This window comes from Mesoplodon densirostris, chromosome 12, assembly GCF_025265405.1.
Source record: "Mesoplodon densirostris isolate mMesDen1 chromosome 12, mMesDen1 primary haplotype, whole genome shotgun sequence".
NCBI classification, from domain to species: domain Eukaryota; kingdom Metazoa; phylum Chordata; class Mammalia; order Artiodactyla; family Ziphiidae; genus Mesoplodon; species Mesoplodon densirostris.
In genome coordinates, this window is record NC_082672.1 from 39,129,001 (window position 1) to 39,149,252 (window position 20,252).

A 20,252-nucleotide genomic window follows, 5' to 3' on the forward strand; every position below is an offset into this window, starting at 1 on the left:
ATTGGTGAAACCACAATCCACCCTCCACTTCCCTAGAAATCTGAGGGTGATAAATTTTCTCTTTCTAGCCTTCAGGTGATTATTCAAAGAATCTTCAAGTTCTGCAGATTTTGTTTCCTAAATATTTCTTGAGTTTACTTCCTCCTATTCATAACTATGACTTCCATGTTAATTCAAGTCTCATTATCTTTTTCTTGAACCACTGTAATGATCTAAACACTGTCCTCACATCTTCATTTTTATATCACTAATATTCATCCTAGCAGAACCCCCTCAACATAAATTATCAAAGTCATAAAACTGAATAAACCACACTTAATTTAAAACTCTATTTTTTCCCCAGTTTTTTATAAAATAAAGTCCAAACTTGTTAAAATGCTGTAAGAGTCCTCCAAGATCTGGCTCCTATATCCTTTTCCAGTTTCATCTTCAGATATTTTGTATGCTACAATAATACCATATTGTTTATAATTCCAGATTTACTAGAAGTAATCTTCAGGGAAAATGATAGCCAGAAAGGATGGCCTTGTGAATAGATTGAGTTGTTAACATTGTCTGAGAAGTGATGAGAAGCCTCTCTTTCCTGTCTCTCCACCTGAATATGTATTCAAGATTTAAGACTTTGTCTTCCACAATCAGTGATTTATTCCATTGTTTCAGTCATTGACATCTCCAGGCAATAACCCTTGGGCAGGTAACATTACATTCTTACATCCTTGGAAATAATAGTTTGTCATGTTAATCCTATAGATGTATATACCAGAAGTAATGTATGTGTCATATGGGTGATATTTCAAACTGCACAATATTTTCTTACCACTCTCCACTCTTTACCAGAATTCTAACATACCCCAATTCCATGGAAGCCTCAGTACCCAGGCAAGCCCCTATAACTAATGGGCATATGTTGAGTGGTGTTAAGGGGAAAGAAAGAATTGAGTCCTCAAAGAAAATTGAGGGAAACATAGTGAAATAAGAGCCTAGAATGAAGCAAGCGATGTCAGCATCACAGCAGATAAGATGCTTCCCCTTCAATCTACAACCTGTGAAACATTAACAACTCAACAATAATCCTCTGCCCAACCTATCAGAATGCCAGAGAATTCCACATATCTGTACATCTAAAGGTGGATGGATTGGAACACATCGAGGAGGTAGAACTGAGGAAACGGTGGAGGCAGTCCCTGCAATCGTGGTCCCCTGGCTGTGGCAGCAAAGCCTGCAGCCCCAGAAAACCCAAAAGCAGCAAGGGAAGCAATACATAGGACTCTAGCCTCCTGAATGTAGTGGTGCCCGTGGCCACAGATAACTGGGACACAGTTCCTCCAGCCACAGAGCCATCCACGACTCCAGCCCCCTGTTCCCTGCCTGCAGTGGTGAAGCCCACAAATCTGACAATACCTGATATAGAGGCACTTGCAACTCCAACCGCACCCCACCCACCCCTTGGAACCTGCAAATAAGGAGAGCCCAGATGTGGCAGAAGCACCCTCCATCCTGATGCCCCAGGTGGTGGTGCCAGCAATACCAACAGCAACAAGGTACCAATTACCGCAGAGGCACAAGCAACAGTAACAAGGGCACTGGGTGACACCTCTGATAGAGGTGGTGGGGGGCAGAAAATGCTGACTCTCAAATAAAACCAGAGACAGCACAGGTGAGAGAAACAAAAAACTTGTTCTATAGTACCACCTACTGGAAAACAAAAGAAAGCCTTCTAATTTCTAACTTGTAGAATCCTTAGAATTAAAAAAAAAAAAAAAAAAAAAAAAAGCTTTACCTAAACAAGAATTATATTCAGTACTTCAAATGCACTGTCAGAGGAACAACACATCAAGCACCATGAAGAACCACACAAAGAAAATGATAGTTCTCCAGAAACCAAACTTAAAGTCACAGAATATTGCAATCTAACTGATTGAAGAAACTGAATGAACTACAAAAAAGCTCAGAAAGGCAGTTCAATGAGCTTAGGAATAGAATTAATGAATAGAAGGAATACTTTAAGTAATTGGAACTCTAAAAAAGAGCCAAACAGAAATTCTGGAGCTGAAGAATTGAATAAATGAGATGAAGAATGCATTAGAAAGCATCGGGAAAGAGAATATGATATGGAAGAGAGAATTAGCAAACTCAAAGATAGAAATCCAGAGAAGATACAAAACATCATAGAAAACCATCAAACCAAAATGGCAGACAGAAACACAAGGAAAAGAGGGCACCCAGAAAACAAAAGATAAAATGGCAGAACTAAGTCCTCCTCTGTATATAATTACCCTAAATGTCAATGGATTGAATTCACCAGTCAAAAGACACAGAGTGGATGGATGGATTAAAAAACAAGACCTAGATATATCCTACGTCTGGGAGACTCACCTCAGCTCTAAATATAAACATAGGCTAAAGTAAAGGGATGGAAGATGATACTCCAAGCAAATGATAGTCAAAAAAAGTGAGTATATTCTGTGCTCATGGATTGGAAGAATGAACATTGCTAAAATGTCCATATTATCTGAATCAATTTACAGATTCAATGCAATCCCAATCAAAATCCCAAGGATGTTTTTCACAGAGATAGAACAAAAAACTCTAAAATGTATATGGAACTACAAAAGATTCTGAATGGCTGAAGCAATCCTAAGAAAAAAGAATAAAGCTGGAGGTATCACATGCACTGGTTTCAAACTATATTACAAAGTTATCGTAATTAAAACAGCATGATATGGGCAGAAAAACAGATACATAGATCAGTGCAATGTAATTGAGAGCTGAGAAATAAACCCAAACATATGTGGAAAATTTTACAAAAAAGGAACAAAGAAACCTGGAGAGCCACATGCAAAAAAATGAAACTAGACCAGTACCTCATATCTTCCACAAAAAAATGAACCCAAAGTGGATTAAAGCCTTGAATGTAAGACCAGAAACCATAAAACTCTTAGAAGAAAATCTAGGCAGTATGCTCTTTGACATCAGTCATAGCCGTATCTTTCAGGATGTGTCTCCTCAGGCAAGGGAAACAAAAGAAAAAACAAAAAATGGTACTCATCAAACTAGAAAGCTCCTGAACAGCAAAGGAAACCATCAACAAAATGAAAATGCAACTTGCCCTATCACCAAGTGTGAGAAGATATTTGCAGATCATATATCCAGTTAGGGGTTAATATCAAAAAAATATAAAGAACTCATACACCTCAACAACAAAAAACCAGAAAACCCAGTTAATAAATGGGCAGAGGAGCTGAATAGAAATTTTCCAAAGAAGGCATATAGAAGGCCAACAGGTACTTGAAAAATTGTTCAACATCACTAATTATTAGGGAAATTAAAATTAAAACCCCAATGAGATATCACCTCATGCCTGTTAGAATGGCTATTATCAAAAAAGCAAGAAATAACAAGTGTTGGTGAGGATGTGGAAAAAGGGGAACCCTCATGCACTGCTGATGGGAATGTAACTTTGTGTAGCCACTATGGAAAACAGTATGAAGATTCCTCAAAAAATTGAAAACTAGTGCTACCCTATGATCCAGTTATCCCACTTCTGGGTATTTATACAAAGAATATGAAAACACCAGTTTGAAGATACATGCACCCCTATATTCATCATAGCATTATTTACAATAGCCAAGATGTGGAAACAACCTAAGTCTCCATCAACAGATGAGTGGATAAAGAAGATGTGGTATACACACACACACACACACACACACACACACAATGGAATAATACTCATAAAAATGAAATCTTGCCATTTATGACAGCATCAATAGATCTTGAGAGTATTAGGCTAAGTGAATTAAGTCAGACAAAGACAAGGATCTTATGATTTCACTCATATGTAAAGTATAAAAAAACAAACAGAAAACCAGAATAAATGAACAAACCAAACCAAGCAAAACCCAACATGATATAGAGATCAGAGTAGTGGAAAGGGGCAGGGGAAGGTGAAATGAATAAAAGAGATAGTGATGGATAGAAACTAAATTTTTGGTGGCAATCATACTGTAGTGTATATAGAAGTAGAAATATAATCTGGTACATATGGAACTTATATAATGTTATTAATCAATGTTACCTCAATAATATTATAGTAAGATATAAATACTAAAACCAATAATTTTAATTTGAGAAAGCATCTTTTTGGTATCCTTGTAATAAAAGTGAGATTGAAGTTTGGTATAAGCTGCAACTTTGCAGGTAAATTAAACAGCAATAAAGAAATTTTTTAAAAAAAACCTGGAATTATAGAAAACCAATTTATCCACCTTACAGTTTATCTCAGGGCTATCCATAATCCAGGCATTATTTTATATAAATGTTAGCTACTTTGCTTCCTTAATATTAGTCGGGGTCACTGAAGGAGTGCAGCACAAATCTACATTTTTTTCTAAAATAAACACATCCAAATGTAGAACAAATGGAATTTCTTATTTCCAGCATGAAAGGAGGTTTCAGGTACCCTATAGCATAGAAGGAGAATTTGATTAAGGTCTTCCTTTGATTACAGGCAATTAGAACATCCACTTACTTAGATGAACTGTTTATTCCTAATACTTACTCTCCATAGAATTAGGCTTGATGAACTGTATATCAGAATCAGAAATGAAAGGGTCATTTCACATAAAATGTTTTCTTTTCTGTATAGATAATTAGTATTTTCAGTGACCTTTTCTGAATTTAAAAAAAAAACTGGTTTAGGGGACTAGCCTTCTCTACTTAATATAAGTGCAAGCAGTTATTAACTTACCACTGGAAAAGAAAAACTTGGTCTTTGTGTGTAAGTCACAATCCAATGTTTTCTGAAAGATATTTACTCTTCAGAAGATTAAAACAAAATAATTGAAAAATACATATTTCCTATACAATATTCATAATGAGTTTTCAGAATAAAAGAATTATGAATAAGGTTATATGCCCAGGGCTCTACTATAATTAAAAATTATCAGTGTTTGATTTTCACATTGATTTGAGAGAGAGCATTCACAGAGGAGATTAATGTACCACACACCTTACTAGCTCCTTAAAGTAATTATAATAAAGTCTAACTCTTTAGTTTGGAATTCAGGGGCTTATGCAATTGACCTCATCTACTTTTAGATTATTTCATATCTCTTCTATGGGAACCCTCTGCTCCAGCTACACTTGTTCACTTCCTCTAGGCACACACAAGGCTTTCCTGCTTCTTTGCCTTTTTCATGTTTTATTGGTTACACCTAATATCTCTCCTCTTTCAGGAAATATACTAATACCAAAACTGATCTCTCTAACTCAGAATATTTATTATCAAATCTCATTTTTCAATTAATACACTTAATCACCAAGCAAATATATATCGATCAGTTGCTAGGTCCGAAACAATGCTAGATGCTGTAAGAAATATAAGCAATCATTTCTGAATATCCCATGGGCCAAAGAAAAAATGACAATGGAATTTTGGAAATATGTTGAATTAATCTATGATGAAAATATCACACTGAAACTTGAGATGCTGCTAAACAGTGTTTACCTGAAATTTATACTCATTAAAAATATTCATTAGAAAAGAAGAAAGGCTGAAAAGCAAACATTTAGGAAGAAAATAATTTTTAATTTATGTTAAAATTTTCATGAAACCCAAAGAAAGTAGAAGAAAGAGAAATAAAAAATGTAAATGCAGAAGCTAAAGAAATAGAAATCAAATAGTACAATAGAAAAAGCAATAAATCCAAATTAGATTCTCTATAAAAACTGAAAAAACTGATAAACCCTTATGTAAACTTATTAAGAAAAAAAGAGAAGACACAAAACATTAATATCAGAAAATTAAAAGGAGTCATCATTACAGATTCTACAGATAATTTAAAATAGAAATATTCCCAGTGAGTTTGAAAATTTTAATACAATTCACATTTTGAATCTTTAATTATAATTTTTCACCAAAGAAAAATCTAGCCAGATGGCTTCACCAGTGAATATTTTTCAAACATTTAAGGAAAAATTAACACCAATCTTGTACCAAACCTTCCAGGAACAGAAAAAGAGGAAACATTTTATGGAGCTCATTTTATGGAGCTAGAATAACCTTGATACAACAACCTAGCAAGGAACAAAAAAGAAAGAAAACGTACAGGTTAACTTCTCTTGTGAACATAAGGGCACAGATCTAAACAAAATATTAGCAGATCTAGTCTGATATTATATAAGAAAGACAAAATGGAATCAAGTTGGTTTTATTTCTAGACTGCAATTTCAAAATTCAATGTAATTGGGCCTCCCTGGTGGCGCAGTGGTTGAGAGTCCGCCTGCCGATGCAGGGGATACGGGTTCGTGCCCCGGGCTAGGAGGATCCCATATGCCGCGGAGCGGCTGGGCCCGTGAGCCATGGCCGCTGAGCCTGCGCATCCGGAGCCTGTGCTCCGCAACGGGAGAGGCCACAACAGTGAGAGGCCCGCGTACCGCAAAAAAAAAAAAAAAAATTCAATGTAATTAATCATAATAATAGAATAAAGGGAAATTATACTTATCATAGAAGATGCATTTGATATATTTCATATTATAGTAGAAAGAAACTTCCCTATTCTGATAAGATATATACAAAAACCATTAGCAAATATTATACTCAATGGAGAAAAATGGAAAGATTTCTCCCTGAGAATTGGAACAAGACAAGGATGTCTGCTATCAGCACTTCTATTATGCATTATACTGGATATTTTAACCAGTGCAATAAGGTGAGAAATAGAATTAATCAGTACAAGAATAAAAAAGTAAAAAATAAAACTATTCACAGGTGAAATTATCTGCTTGAAAAATTCAAAAGAATATACAATTGAACTATTACAACTGAGTGAATTTAGCAAGTTTTATATAAAAAAGTCATTTTTTCCCTTGCTCTGTCTCTAGTTCATGTCATTAACTTTTTGAAAAGATCATGATCATTTACTCTGTAGACACTTGATTTATGTAATTGTTTCTTCAGAATATTATTTAATATGTACTCTATATCATATATTTGATTAACCTGAAAGCTTAATCTTTGGCTTAACTTGATTCCAGTTGGCTGCTTTGGCAAGAATACTTCAGAGGTGATACAGTTATACATCACACTGCATGTCATGAGGAAGCACAGAATGTCTGGGTGTCCTATTGTGAATGAGTGGCTTTAAGTTTCCTCAGTGGGTTAAGTTGGTGACAATCACATTTCTTCATTTCCAAGTTGCAGTTTTCCCCATGCAACTCTTGGGGGTGATACCTGGGTATGACGGCAATATCCAGTTCCCCATTCATCCTTCATCTAATAGTTGCTAATGTCCACTGAAGATCCTTACTTGAATCAGTTATTTCAATACACTGATTTTGTATGAATCATCTCTATTTCTTGGATGTATAACAAGGTAAGCAGATAATACTCCACCAAGAGTAGTAAAATCTCAGTAGTTCATGGGAAACAGCACCTAAGTGATAATTCTTATTTCTTTTTTGGTTACTTGTGACTTGGAATGACTTCATTTAATATTTAAGCAAATCTCAAACATGACTACACTGTCCTTTGAGTTGATTAAACAACATTAAGCTTGAATTTAAGGAGCATCTTGTTGACATTTTCAAGACGCTAAGTGGCTCCAGCAATTACCTGGAATGTAAGTCGATTAATCATAATCCTGTCAAGTGGAATTCTTCATAGAGCTTGTTTATCAAAGCAGAGTATAAAAGAATAAGATAGAAAACAGTGTGCAAAGACTAGTAAGAAGAGGGCAAGGGATTATTTTTTTCTCTAATTCTTTAAGAGTAGATTTATAATAGTAGGTTTCAGTTGGCTTTTAGAGAAGTGAGAAATATTGAAAAAGCTAGAAGAAAATTTTGGCATTGAATGAGTTACAAAATGCCTTTTTGAGCAGAAGCAGCATTTACATCTGGAATTTTATTTAAACCTTATCTCTGCTTTGCAGCTGTACCTGGAAAGAAGGAAGAGAAAACAACCAAGACAGTGGAGCAAGGTAAAAAAAAATGAAGGAGGTTGACATTATCTTTAGAAAGACAACAACATGAGGAGGAAAGCACTGGATTCAGACAGGCGGACGACAATAACCTTTAAATCGATTGCTCTCTTTCACTGTCCTTGCATGTTTTTTTGTGCCAGGGAGAATGTGAGGTGGCAATCTGGGTTTTTGTTCTTTTGTATAACTAAACTTTGAGTGTAAGTTCAGAACAGGAAAGCTCCACAGACTGCTTAATTGCATCAAGAGAAATGCTGAAGATTGTTGGGAATAAGGAAATCTTCCAGGGCAATTGGTAGACATTTTTTTCTGTTTGATTTGTGGTTTTAACACTACCTGACTGATCATAGCGTAAAGAATAGAGGTGACACAATTCTGTTTATGTAAAAACAATTTCTACTGCTTGAAAAGTAATATGTTAAAACAAAGCAAAAAAAACAGCAATACAGGTAAATTACTTGCGTTTATATTACGACTTCAGCAGTTGATTCTCCCAAGAGGTCTACAATTTCAGTGTTATAAACCATAATGCCATAAATAATGCATTTTCTTTTTTTTAATGCAGCTATATAATAAATATATCATTCTATAATATGCTTGAGAAAAATGCTACAGCAGAGTAGAATAAAAGCATTTGAAGTGATGTTGGGCCTTCTGTCAGAGCTCATAGTGCTAATAATTTTAATTTTTGTTCCCCCCACTCTTTGGCTTTTAATATATTATAATATTAGAATATGTATTATTTATTATAATAAACAGATGAAATCAGAACTAGCAATAATTTTGTCAAGAATGAAATCAAAATCATTTCCCTTCTTAAATTTGAGACAAATTCCTAATATCAGAAATTAGATATTTTTACATAAATATATCAAGAAAATCCTTCAAACCCTCACATTTCAGATAAGTAAACTAAGGTTAAAAACTTCATCAAGGATATATTTCCTTTGGTTTTTCAAAAGAAAAATCACATTAGATGACATTGAATAAGTTTTCAAATTCATTTTGGCTTCTGTGGACTACCTCGACTTTTAGAATTCAATAAAATGTTTCTGTCAACTTCTTTTTGAGGTGGATACTTTAGTCTGTGAATTATAAAGTAGAGCTCTAGCAGCATGGATCCCAATTTCAACTTGTTGACTTAGACAAGGTTCTGAGCCTAAATTTCTTCTCTAAAAAATAGAGTTAATTATACCTGACCTGCCTGTCTGACAAGATGTGGAGTTCAAGCAAGAAAACATATGTGAAAGGATACGAAAAAATATAAACTCCTAGTTAAGTATATAGTATTTACTTAGGCATTTTTCCTTATAAAATCAGCTTCAATATAAATGAGAATCAAAACACTTTGCTTTCACTAAGCTTCATAATTTTTCTCCCCTCTAGTATAAAGGCGTTGGTTACTCATCTTACAGCATTTGCAGATTGTTTTTATAGCCACAGCAAATTAAGAGAAGACTGACTAGAATATAAAATGTCCACATTAATAATAGTACCTAACATATAACTGATTAAGCACAGATTGTTCATGTCTTCTTACCTTCATGTTGGTGTCAGTTTCATTAATTCTATAATGTTGCCTCAAATAGTTTGGAGACTGGAAATGGCTCTTAGGGATGTGAATTTACTCCTCCAGATGATTTTATAATTCATTCTTTTATCAAAAATACTTTCTATTTTATAAACACCTAGGCTCTTGGCTTATGTAAAAACAATAAGAGATTCTTTCAATGACTTTTTATATTGACTTAGTAAATCATTTCAGTTTTAAATATCATAAAGCAATGACCTCATTTTTAACTATACAAATCATAAGAAATAAGGTATTTGGATAACTTGCATACTTTTGCGATGGTATATCTATGACTAATAATTTATATGAAAATATATATTTTGTGATTTTAATAAATCAAGGAATTTATGTGATAATAAATCAATTACATTCTACAGATTTCATCATAATATTCTAATATTTATAATAAGATGATGCTTTGACTATTGTGTATTTCTCTTCCTTATATAGTTTTTAGTTATTTTCAGAAGTATATATAATCTAAAACTAGTTCATAATTCTTTGAAGTACAGTTAAATAGTTTATAAAGAGTTATTTTCATTTAAGTTTGAACTCATGGACTTGTACTAGGGAAAAAGTATGACACTCATAATTCTTAATAGATTTCAAATACACAGTGTGATCTATGTAAAACTGTGTACACTGAAACTCTGAACTTAGTCTGCATTATAATTGTACTTGGAAACATCGATTAAGCTAAACTTTACATTATGGAAAATTCATATAGTGAAAGGTGAAATAAATTTTATGTTTATGTAATTTAGTGAACTAGACCTCATAACATTTAAGAATTAGAAATTTAGTTAATCTAACCTCTGCAAAAGTCCAAAAAAGTATCTCTATTTTATCTTTAATTCATGATGGATCATGTGGCTTTTAGTTATTCTTCTCATAAAGATCTTAAATTGGCTAGACCAGAATTTTGAGTATTAAGAAACTCTTTATAAATTTTCCCACACTATAGCCACACACACACACATACACACCCCCACACACCACAGACACCATTAACGATTTCTCTTGTTTAGAAAGCAATTACCTAGAAGCATCAGGAGACACAAATATTTTCCACAATATATGTTGCTCTCCTTATAGTGAGAGTCAAGGAATGCCAAAGATAAAACATCACAACACGTGCTACTGTATGAAGATTTGTCTTTATATATTTATATATTATATCTAGAAAGAGTACATCACATTTCATTAAGCTTGGTTTATTTATTGTTTGATATTTAATTTCTCATTTTTTAGTGTACTTTTTCCTCAGTATTACTTTTCAAAATTGACCTGTCCCCCTAAATCCAATTTCCCTCTCTCTTTTTCAATCTTGTTTTCTCTCAGAAGAAAATTTTTCATAGTATTTGCTTGTTACTAGCCAGAGGATCAAAGCAGTCACTCTAGGGAAGCATCCAGTGACTTCTTACTTAATGTGGCAGGGAAGGAGACCAGTCAAGACAACTAACTTTAATGATCTGAGTTGTAGATTGGAGTCCCAGCATCTCTTTGTTTCTAATTTTCTTCCTTCAAAGTGATTTCAATCCAACAATGAAAAGGTGAAGAAAATAGTAATAAATCAAATCATTCACATATCATCTTTCTTTTTCTTTCATTCACACCTGTGCATGATATTACTTAAAGCTTTCTTTAAGAGTTTGTTCTAAGGGCCTGTAACAATGCTGGCATGTAAGAAGTGTTCAATAAATACTTGTGGGTTGAATGAAAACATAGAGGAATTGTTGAAGAAAAGAATACTAGGTGATCCAGATATCGATGATCTGTGCCTCTAAATACTGTACAATTAAGATATTTTAGTAAATCAAATGTGATTTCTGATAGCAAAGATTGCCAAATATTTCAGAAACAAGGATAAGTGATTAAATCATCTAACTACTCTCATTTTAAAGTAAAAAATGTAGGGCAAATTAATAATTAAATATGCATTATTCATTAATTATATCATTATTATGATCTGTGTAGATGGTACTCTTACATAACAAAACAGCATGTGGTAAACCATCATATGGATAAAGACATCGAATAAATTAAATTTAGCAATTGCACCTTCTATATTGCAAATTAAAAAAAATCTTAAAATGAGAGAGAAAATTTAATAATTGCCCAATTAGGCCAATGTATGTCTAAATATAGAAACGTAAGGCCTTATCCTCACTTTTCTTGGCTTTACATTATAGAACTGAATTAGATGATCTTCTATTCCTTTGAATCATAAAAAAATTTATGTTCAACAAAGTTTTTAAGTAGTATATCCCTTATATCAGAATATAAAGTCTCTTCCTTCAATAGGAGAAGGCTGGTCTAGAAAGACTTTTATTTCTAGGATTCTAAGACTCAAATGTTAAGGGAAAACACACTTTATAAACTTAGCTATTTTAGTATCCCAAAATTAAACTGAAAATTTCATTACAGAAACATTAATTATAGTTTTCCATCCTCTTAACAATTAAAAATCACTTCAAAATCCACTTAAGTACAAACATGACAAAAATATTCATGAAAAATGATTAAATAGAATTTGAGTACCTATTAACCACCAAGAATAAATTTGAACACAATTAGTAATCATTTTATTAAGGGTAAAATTGGAGCATATGGATCATAAATGTATCAAATGCAGTTCATTTCCTGTAATAAAACATATTTTGCTTTAAATTAAGAAATCTTTTTAAATTCATAAGTGCAGTAATTTGTGTCCACTTGAAGACTTTCTGTTTTTCTTTGCCTTTGTTGCTATTTTGTAAATAATGGTACCCTACATAATTGTATTAGTGTTTTAAATTGTCACAACAACAAGTGAAACCCAACTGATATTACATGGTTTGTGTGTTTGTCATTGTCCTCAGACACTTTTCAGATTCTTCTATTCTTTGTACATGTACTGGTCTATTTAGAATCAGCAATGTGTATTTATTGTAGATTGATCCCATACTTTCAAGTGAATGTTAATAATATCTAAGAGTAATGATTTCTCTGAGAGAAACTTATTTATTTAAATAATAAATGTTTATACTTCATGATGTGTCAACACTATAAAAAAAGGGAGAAACAATTTTACATTTAAGATCAATGTAGTAAAACTGAAGGTGTAGTTGATACATATTGTATTTAATTATTTGCTTAATATGTGGCTATAAAATAACCTATTTGCACATGTGGACTAAGTCATGCTGTTGACCCTCAATAAATGTTAAAGTATAATAACAATAGTATTGATTCCTGTGAATTCCAAACTTTTGACAATAGTTTGTGCTCTGGTTGTTTAATATTTATTGAGCGCCCACAACAGACTAGGCGCTGGGAATGGGTGTGAGGAGTATTGAGTGGGCTTTGGAGAGAAGATGGTCTACATACAGAGCTCATGCAACACTTGAAAAAATGAGTGTACTCTGCTTGCTTACATATTTTATATATTTTCAAGAGAACTTTTTGCAATTTTCCACTATCTCACTTGCTCACATAACACATTTCACTACTACTTCTTACTTTTATTTCATTTAGTACTTTTAGAATGTTCTCATAATCATTTGATCTCATGTATGGAAATTTCTTTCTAGTCCCTTCTTTTTCACCATGTTCCTCCCCATTCCCTTCATCACTTTAATAAATAGACAGGTATAAATCCAACCTATCACAGCTGATTCACAACACACTCAAAAAGTTTGTATTGTTGCATTGATCTCCTACAGGGTACCACCTCCTGCCATGCAACATTTGGTTCATGTGATTCATTTATTGGTAGGAATGACATTGAACGCTAGAGAATTTCAGCCCAGTAAAGGAGCAATGTGTGCCAGTGAGGTTGGCAAGATTTGGAGGCAATGCTAAAAGATGTGCATTCATGCTGTACCTTTCCCTCAGAAATTAATGGTTCTTGTATTAATGATCTATTTTCTCTAATAAACTAATGTGTAACTTGATTACTCTTATTTTATGCAGTATATACTATAGGCAAGTACAAGTCACACAGAGAGATAATTTTAATGCCCACATTCCAGCTTCTGTCATGCATAATTCTGCTTTTCAGTTATCATGAAACTGAACCACTCCTCTGCCTAATATGGCCTCTGTGCCTATCTTTTTCTTTCCTTTTCTTGGAGACTGTGGTCATTTCATGGAGAAGAACAGTAAAACTATAACATTACCCCAGGAACCTCCCCCTGCACTTCATACTGGGGTCACTACTTTTACCACCAGGTTACTTTTTAACTCTGGAGTCAGAGTAACTGGCTGTTAGATGAGCTAAATTAAGTTACCTGACATTGCCAGAACAGACAATGTACATAGGGGTAGTGTGTCTGCTTATATTCTACCCCTACTACCCTATTCTACTCTGTTTATATTCTACCCCTTCCATGATTCATCAAAGTAATTTCTTAATGGCAATTGTATCCATCTTTTAGGTTCTTAAAAGCAACAAACATTTTACATCAAGCATGTGCTCTTGCTTCATCTATCTTATAATTCTAAAACTTTGTCTTGATGTAATGTCCAACAATCTTTATGTAAACTAATGGAATGCAGTTATAAACCATTTCCTAAAGCCCAGTCAAATGAAACTGTAAATATGAAGAAAAGTTGTCATATGATTTCTGAATTTAATGACAATGCACTTCAGATAAAGTGTATTTTTGATCATTGTCTACATCTTAATATTAGGTTGGTGGTTCTTTAAGAAATCCTTAAATCTGTGAAAGACCATTTTCATCCTCTTTATAATGAAAACTCTTACAAGCCTTATTTTTCCTCATAGAGAATTTTGATCACCAAAACCAGGATTTGGCAAGTAAAAACTATTTTAATTACTCAGTATAGATATTTGAAGATTATAATTTTGTTCTCCACAGAGAAAAATTGACTTTTGTTTGTTCCTTTGACACTCTATGCTAGATTATATAAAAGCCTGAGGAAATGCATTGTAGTGTTTACCATATGACACACAAAGAAAACACCTCCTTGCAAGTTCAAGGACAGTAAACTGCTAATTATGTCTCTTTTTTCTATTAATATTTACTTTCACTCCTGCTTTTATTCTGAAACAACATATGGGTTTATTCTCTTTTTTCCCTTAGGGATTTTTAATGGAAAGTATATTATAAGCTGCTCTGTTACAAAGCTAAGTGGCCAGAACAAAGATTGTTCTGGGAGAATTTTTTAATCCCTTTTTTACTGACTTTTTTCTTTCATTTATAAATTGATTTTCTACTAGAGGCCTATTTAGGGGAAAAAAATAGTTGGAATACAATACACACAATCTTGAATAAAATTGCTTAAAATCAATTGCCAAGTTATATCCTGGAACAAATTAATGGAGTTTAAGCTACAGTCTCTAAAAATCAAATTGCAGATATTATCTTAAATCATTAGCCCTACATAAAAATGCATTATTACTTTCTTCTAATTGTAAATTAAAGTACACATTATAGGTCAAATAATTTCAGGAATAAACATGAAAAAATTTTTCATAATTCTACATAAAATTTACTTGCACCTTATTGATTATTACTGCCCTGGTTTTTCATAGAATGATGTATTATATGCTAAATAAAAAGCAATTCTTAAAACCTGAAAATTCAATTCAGATACTCCTTTGGAATTATGAAGTGGCAAAATATAAGTTAGAAAATTTCTTCATCATTTTGACTTGCTAATTTTGGGTTTTATTTCACTTGATTTTTATATAAGAAAGAGAGATACTAGCTCAGATAACTCATAAAAAGCATCTATAGTCTCGTTAAAAGTCTTGGCAATAAAAATCATGGTCAACAATTCTTAGCTTGGAGTTAGCACTTGTATTGCTGGTCCTTGAAAAGAAATAACTGATAAAAACTAATAATGATTAGAAATATTAATCTGCTTGAATAATAGAGTACAGTTATCTCAAAATAAAACTTAAGACTTGGTCTGTCTCTTCCAGTAATTTATTCTGTGACATTAGGGTATTTACTTTTTTCATAAATCTCCTTTTTTAAGCCAAGATTATTTTACTAAGCATTCTCTACAGAACTTTCCAGTCCTAATATTGTCTAATTCTCATTTGTAAGAAATGTCTCCCTTGCCTGAGACGTTTCCAATTTTGACCCAAATTCTGAAGAGTAAACTTACTTTTCTGATTGCAAGTACAATCTGTACCAAAGTATAAACAGAAATGTCAGATTCAGAATCTAAAATGAAAATACTTCTAAGTATTATATAAATCTACTAAATAGAATTCTAATATTTGAAGTATTTACTTCACTTGAATTTCAATATATACACTTAAATTATACTTAAGTTTCAAAAAGTACATCGCTGGAGCAAAGCATACTATTGAATATCCAATGAAATGACATGAAGGTTCTCTAAATATTAATTTAGCTACAGGGATCACTAATAATGGAACACAGGATGCAGAAATTATGCCCATGACACACGATGTACAAAAGAATTTATAAAAAATGAAACAGAAGAAGGTATTGTCTCAGGAGACAGGAGAGTGTGGATAACACAACTGTGGTTGAATTGTGGTTTCAGTTTTGGCATATTTCCAAACAAAATAACAATGACTTTCTAAGTATTGTCAGTCAGTTCAGTACATATCATATTCTCTTAAGAGCAAAAGTTTAATTTCATTGATACAATGACTGAAAAAAATGTTTGGACTAAGGATCTTTAAAGACTCCTTATCATTGGAAGGATATAAATTCAAATTCTCTAGCAGGGTACTGCTGGTTTCTTTATCACCATCCCTCACTGTGACTTTCCAGCCTTGGCTCACATACTTCTCCCTGACTTTGTACATCCAGAGAGGCAGCCACATGAACTTTCACACTCCATTTTTCCTTATGTTGTTCCTTATGTTGGAGATGTCTCTCCAATTCTTCTTTGATGACAAATTTTATATCCAGTTTCAGGATTGATCACAGATGCCAGTACCTCTGTGAGGTCTTTTCTTATTGCATAAGGTAGTTTGTCAGTCCTTCTTCTATGAGCTCAGAGCCCTGTGTATGTGTCTCTATCATTGTATTTAATCTGTCTAGGTGGATGCCTTCCAGCATAGACCGAACTCCATGAAACCATCTTTTCTTCTTTTTCTCAGCTCTGAACCCAAAAGAGACATTGAATAAATATTTATTGAATGAATCAAGTTTACCTTTTCAAAATACCAAAAAATGTATTCTTCTTCTAACATTTTGTTTCCAAGTGAAGAAACTTAAATAGACCTGGGGTTCTTGTTCTGCAGGGGGATCACTTTGTCACACTGCTAAGTACTGTAAGAAGGACAGTTTCTAGTTTGTTAAAATGGCATTAGCTTTTGCTTTTACTCTAACCAATGCCTTTTTGAGAGTCTCAGACCTCAACTTTCTTTTATATGCACATATCCATCACAAAGTTTAAAGTGCTGTTAAAGATTTCTAAAAAATTTCATTGAAGTCTAATATATTAGTAAATCAAATTAAACAGTGTATATAAAAGAATTATATACCATGACCAAGTAGGATTCATTCTAGGTAAGAAAAACTGGTTTTTTTATTTGAAAATAAATTGATGTAATTCATTACATCGACCAGATAAACAAGAAACAAAATCATCTCAATAGATACAGAAAATCATTTGACAAAATCCAACATCCATGTATGATACAAACTCTCAGCAAACTAGGAACAGAGAGAAACTTCCTCAACTTGATAAAGAACATCTGCAATAAAACCTACTGCTGGGCCTCCCTGGTGGCGCAGTGGTTGAGAGTCCGCCTGCCGATGCAGGGGACGCGGGTTCGTGCCCCGATCCCGGAGGATCCCACGTGCCGCGGAGCGGCTGGGCCCGCGAGCCATGGCCGCGGGGCCTGTGTGTCCGGAGCCTGTGCTCCGCGACGGGAGAGGCCACGGCAGTGAGAGGCCCGCGTACAGCAAAAAAAAAAAAAAAAAAAAAAACCTACTGCTAACATCATACTTAATGATGAGGCACTAGAAGATTTCCCACTAAGATAAAAAACAAGGCAAGGATGTCCCCTCTCAGCACACTTATTTTGTACTGGAAGTACTAGTTAATGAAATAAGACAAGAAAAGGAAAGAAAAGACATACCAGTTGGGAAGAAAGAAATAAAACTGTCTTGAATGATATGATCATCTATTTAGAAAATTCTAAAGAATCAATAAAAATCTCATAGAACTAATCAGTGATTATAACAAGGTTGCAGGACACAAGGTTAATCTACAAAAGTCAATTGTTCTCCTATGTACCAGCAATCAAAAATTGGAATGAACAAAATAAAAAAATGCAAGACCATTTACATTAGTGCCAAAAAAAGGAAAGACTTAGATATAAATCTAAGAATAATCTATTCTATGTTCATGGATAGGCAGACTCAAAATTGTTAAGATGTAAGTTCTTTACAAAGTTATCTATAGATTCAATGCAATCATGATAAAAATTCCAATTGATATTGACAAACAAATATTGTGAATATCAACAAACTGATCTTAAAGTTTATATGGAAAAATAAAAGGGCCAGAATAGCCAAGACAACATTAAAGGAGAAGAACAAAGTCTGAGGACTGACACTCAAGACTTATTATAAAGCTACATTCGTCATCACACTGTGATGTTGGTGAAAGAATCAACAAATAGATCAATGGAACAAAATGAAGAGCCCAGAAATAGACCCACAAAAATACAGTCAACTGGGCTTCCCTGGTGGCACAGTGGTTGAGAATCCGCCTGCCGATGCAGGGGACACGGGTTCGTGCCCCGGTCTGGGAAGATCCCACATGCCACAGAGCGGCTAGGCCCGTGAGCCATGGCCGCTGAGCCTGTGCATCCGGAGCCTGTACTCCGCAACGGGAGAGGCCACAAAAGTGAGAGGCCTGCGTACCGCAAAAAAAAACAAAACAAAAAAACAAACAAAAAATACAGTCGACTGATCTTTGACAAAGGAGCAAAAGCAATTCAATGGAGAAAGGATAGTCTTCTCAGCAAGTGGTACTAGGACACTCACAAGCAAAAAGAAAAAAAAAAAAGAATCTGGATGTGATTCCTACATCCTTTTCAAAATATTAATTCAAAGTGGATTATAGACCTAAATGTAAAACATAAAACTATAAAACTCCTAGAAGAAAACATAAGAGAAAATCTAGTTTATCTTTGTTTTGCAGATTACTCTTTAGATACAACACCAAAGACACAACCCTTAAGTGAAAAGTTGATATGTTGGGCTCTTTTAAAATTAAAAACTTCTGCAAAAGATACTGTCAAGAATATTTAAAGACAAAACACAGAATAAAAGAAAATATTTGTAAAATACATATCTGATAAAGGACTGTTATCCAAAATACACAAAGAACTCTTAAAACTCAACAATAGGAAAATGAACAAATCATTTTAAAAATTGGCAAAATGTCTGAACAGATACCTCACCAAAGAAGATATACAGATGGGAAATAAGCATATGAAAAAATGCTCAACATCATACATCATTAGGAAATTGCAAATTAAAACAATGAGACACCACTACACACCTATTAGAATGGCTAAAATCCAAAACACTGAAACATCAAATGTTGGGGAGGACGTGGAGCAACAAGAACTCTCATGCTTTGCTGGAGGGAATGCAAAATGGTACAGCCACTTTGGAAGATTGTTTGGTGGTTTCTTACAAAACTAAAGGTACTCTTATCATACGATTCTGCAGTCATGCTCTTTGGTATTTACCCAAATGAGTTGAAAACTAATGTACACAAATATTCTTTATTCATGGTTGTTTTAATCATGGTTGCTAAACTTGGAACCAACAAATATTTCTTCAATAGGTGAATGGATAAATAAATTCTGGTATGTCCATACAAAAGAATTTTCTCCAGTGTTAAAAAGGCATGAGCTATCAAGCCATGAAAAGATATTGAGGAACATTAAATTCTATTTCTAAGTGAAAGAAGCCAATCTGAAAAGTTTACATATTATATAACCCAACTACATGACTCTCTGGAAAAGGAAAAACTATGGAGATAGTAAAAAGTTCAGTGGTAGCCAGGGGTTTGGGGGGAGGGAGGAATGAATAGGTAGTGCACAGGGAATTCTTAGAGCAGTGAAGCTATTTTATATCCTACTATAATGGTATACATATGTCATTATATATTTGTCAAAATCCACAGAATGAACAAAACTAAGAATGAACCCTAATGTAAACTGTGGATTTTGGTTGATAATGATGTATCAATATTGGTTCATCAACTGTAACAGACATACAACATTAATTAGGGATTTGATGTGGAGAAGGTGGGGTGTATTAGGGGAGGACATATGTGGGAACCCTCTGAACTTTCCATTCAATTTACTATAAACCTTAATCTACTCTAAAAATTATTATAGTTCATTAATTTTAAAAAATGGCATGGAAATCTTAAAGAATTAATCCACTAAGTGAATTTCAAAATACTATGATATTCCATACTATGAATAACAGAAGGATTTATTTTAAAATCCTATTTATTTTTTATTTTATTAATAAGTTTAAGTTAATATTCTTCTTATATTCAATTAGGTTTGTTTTCTATATACATCCTCTCATAAAATGTTTCATGTTTGAACACAGACTATAATGATAAATCTCTCAGATTGCACATAAATGTGTTTGTAGAAAAAGATCTCTAATTGAGAAAAGAATTTCAAAAGACAATATAGAATATATACAATATTATGATTGTCA

General features: G+C 33.3%; 1 protein-coding gene across 1 annotated transcript in view; it reads left to right on the top strand.

The window, feature by feature from the left end:
- The window catches only part of TRDN (triadin), a 303,903-nt gene that overhangs the window by 203,436 nt on the left and 80,215 nt on the right, over positions 1 to 20,252 (top strand). Inside the window, exon 21 of the mRNA XM_060114534.1 lies at positions 7,932 to 7,979. Coding sequence (XP_059970517.1) covers positions 7,932 to 7,979 — 48 coding nt within the window. The remainder of the gene's footprint in view (positions 1 to 7,931; positions 7,980 to 20,252) is intronic.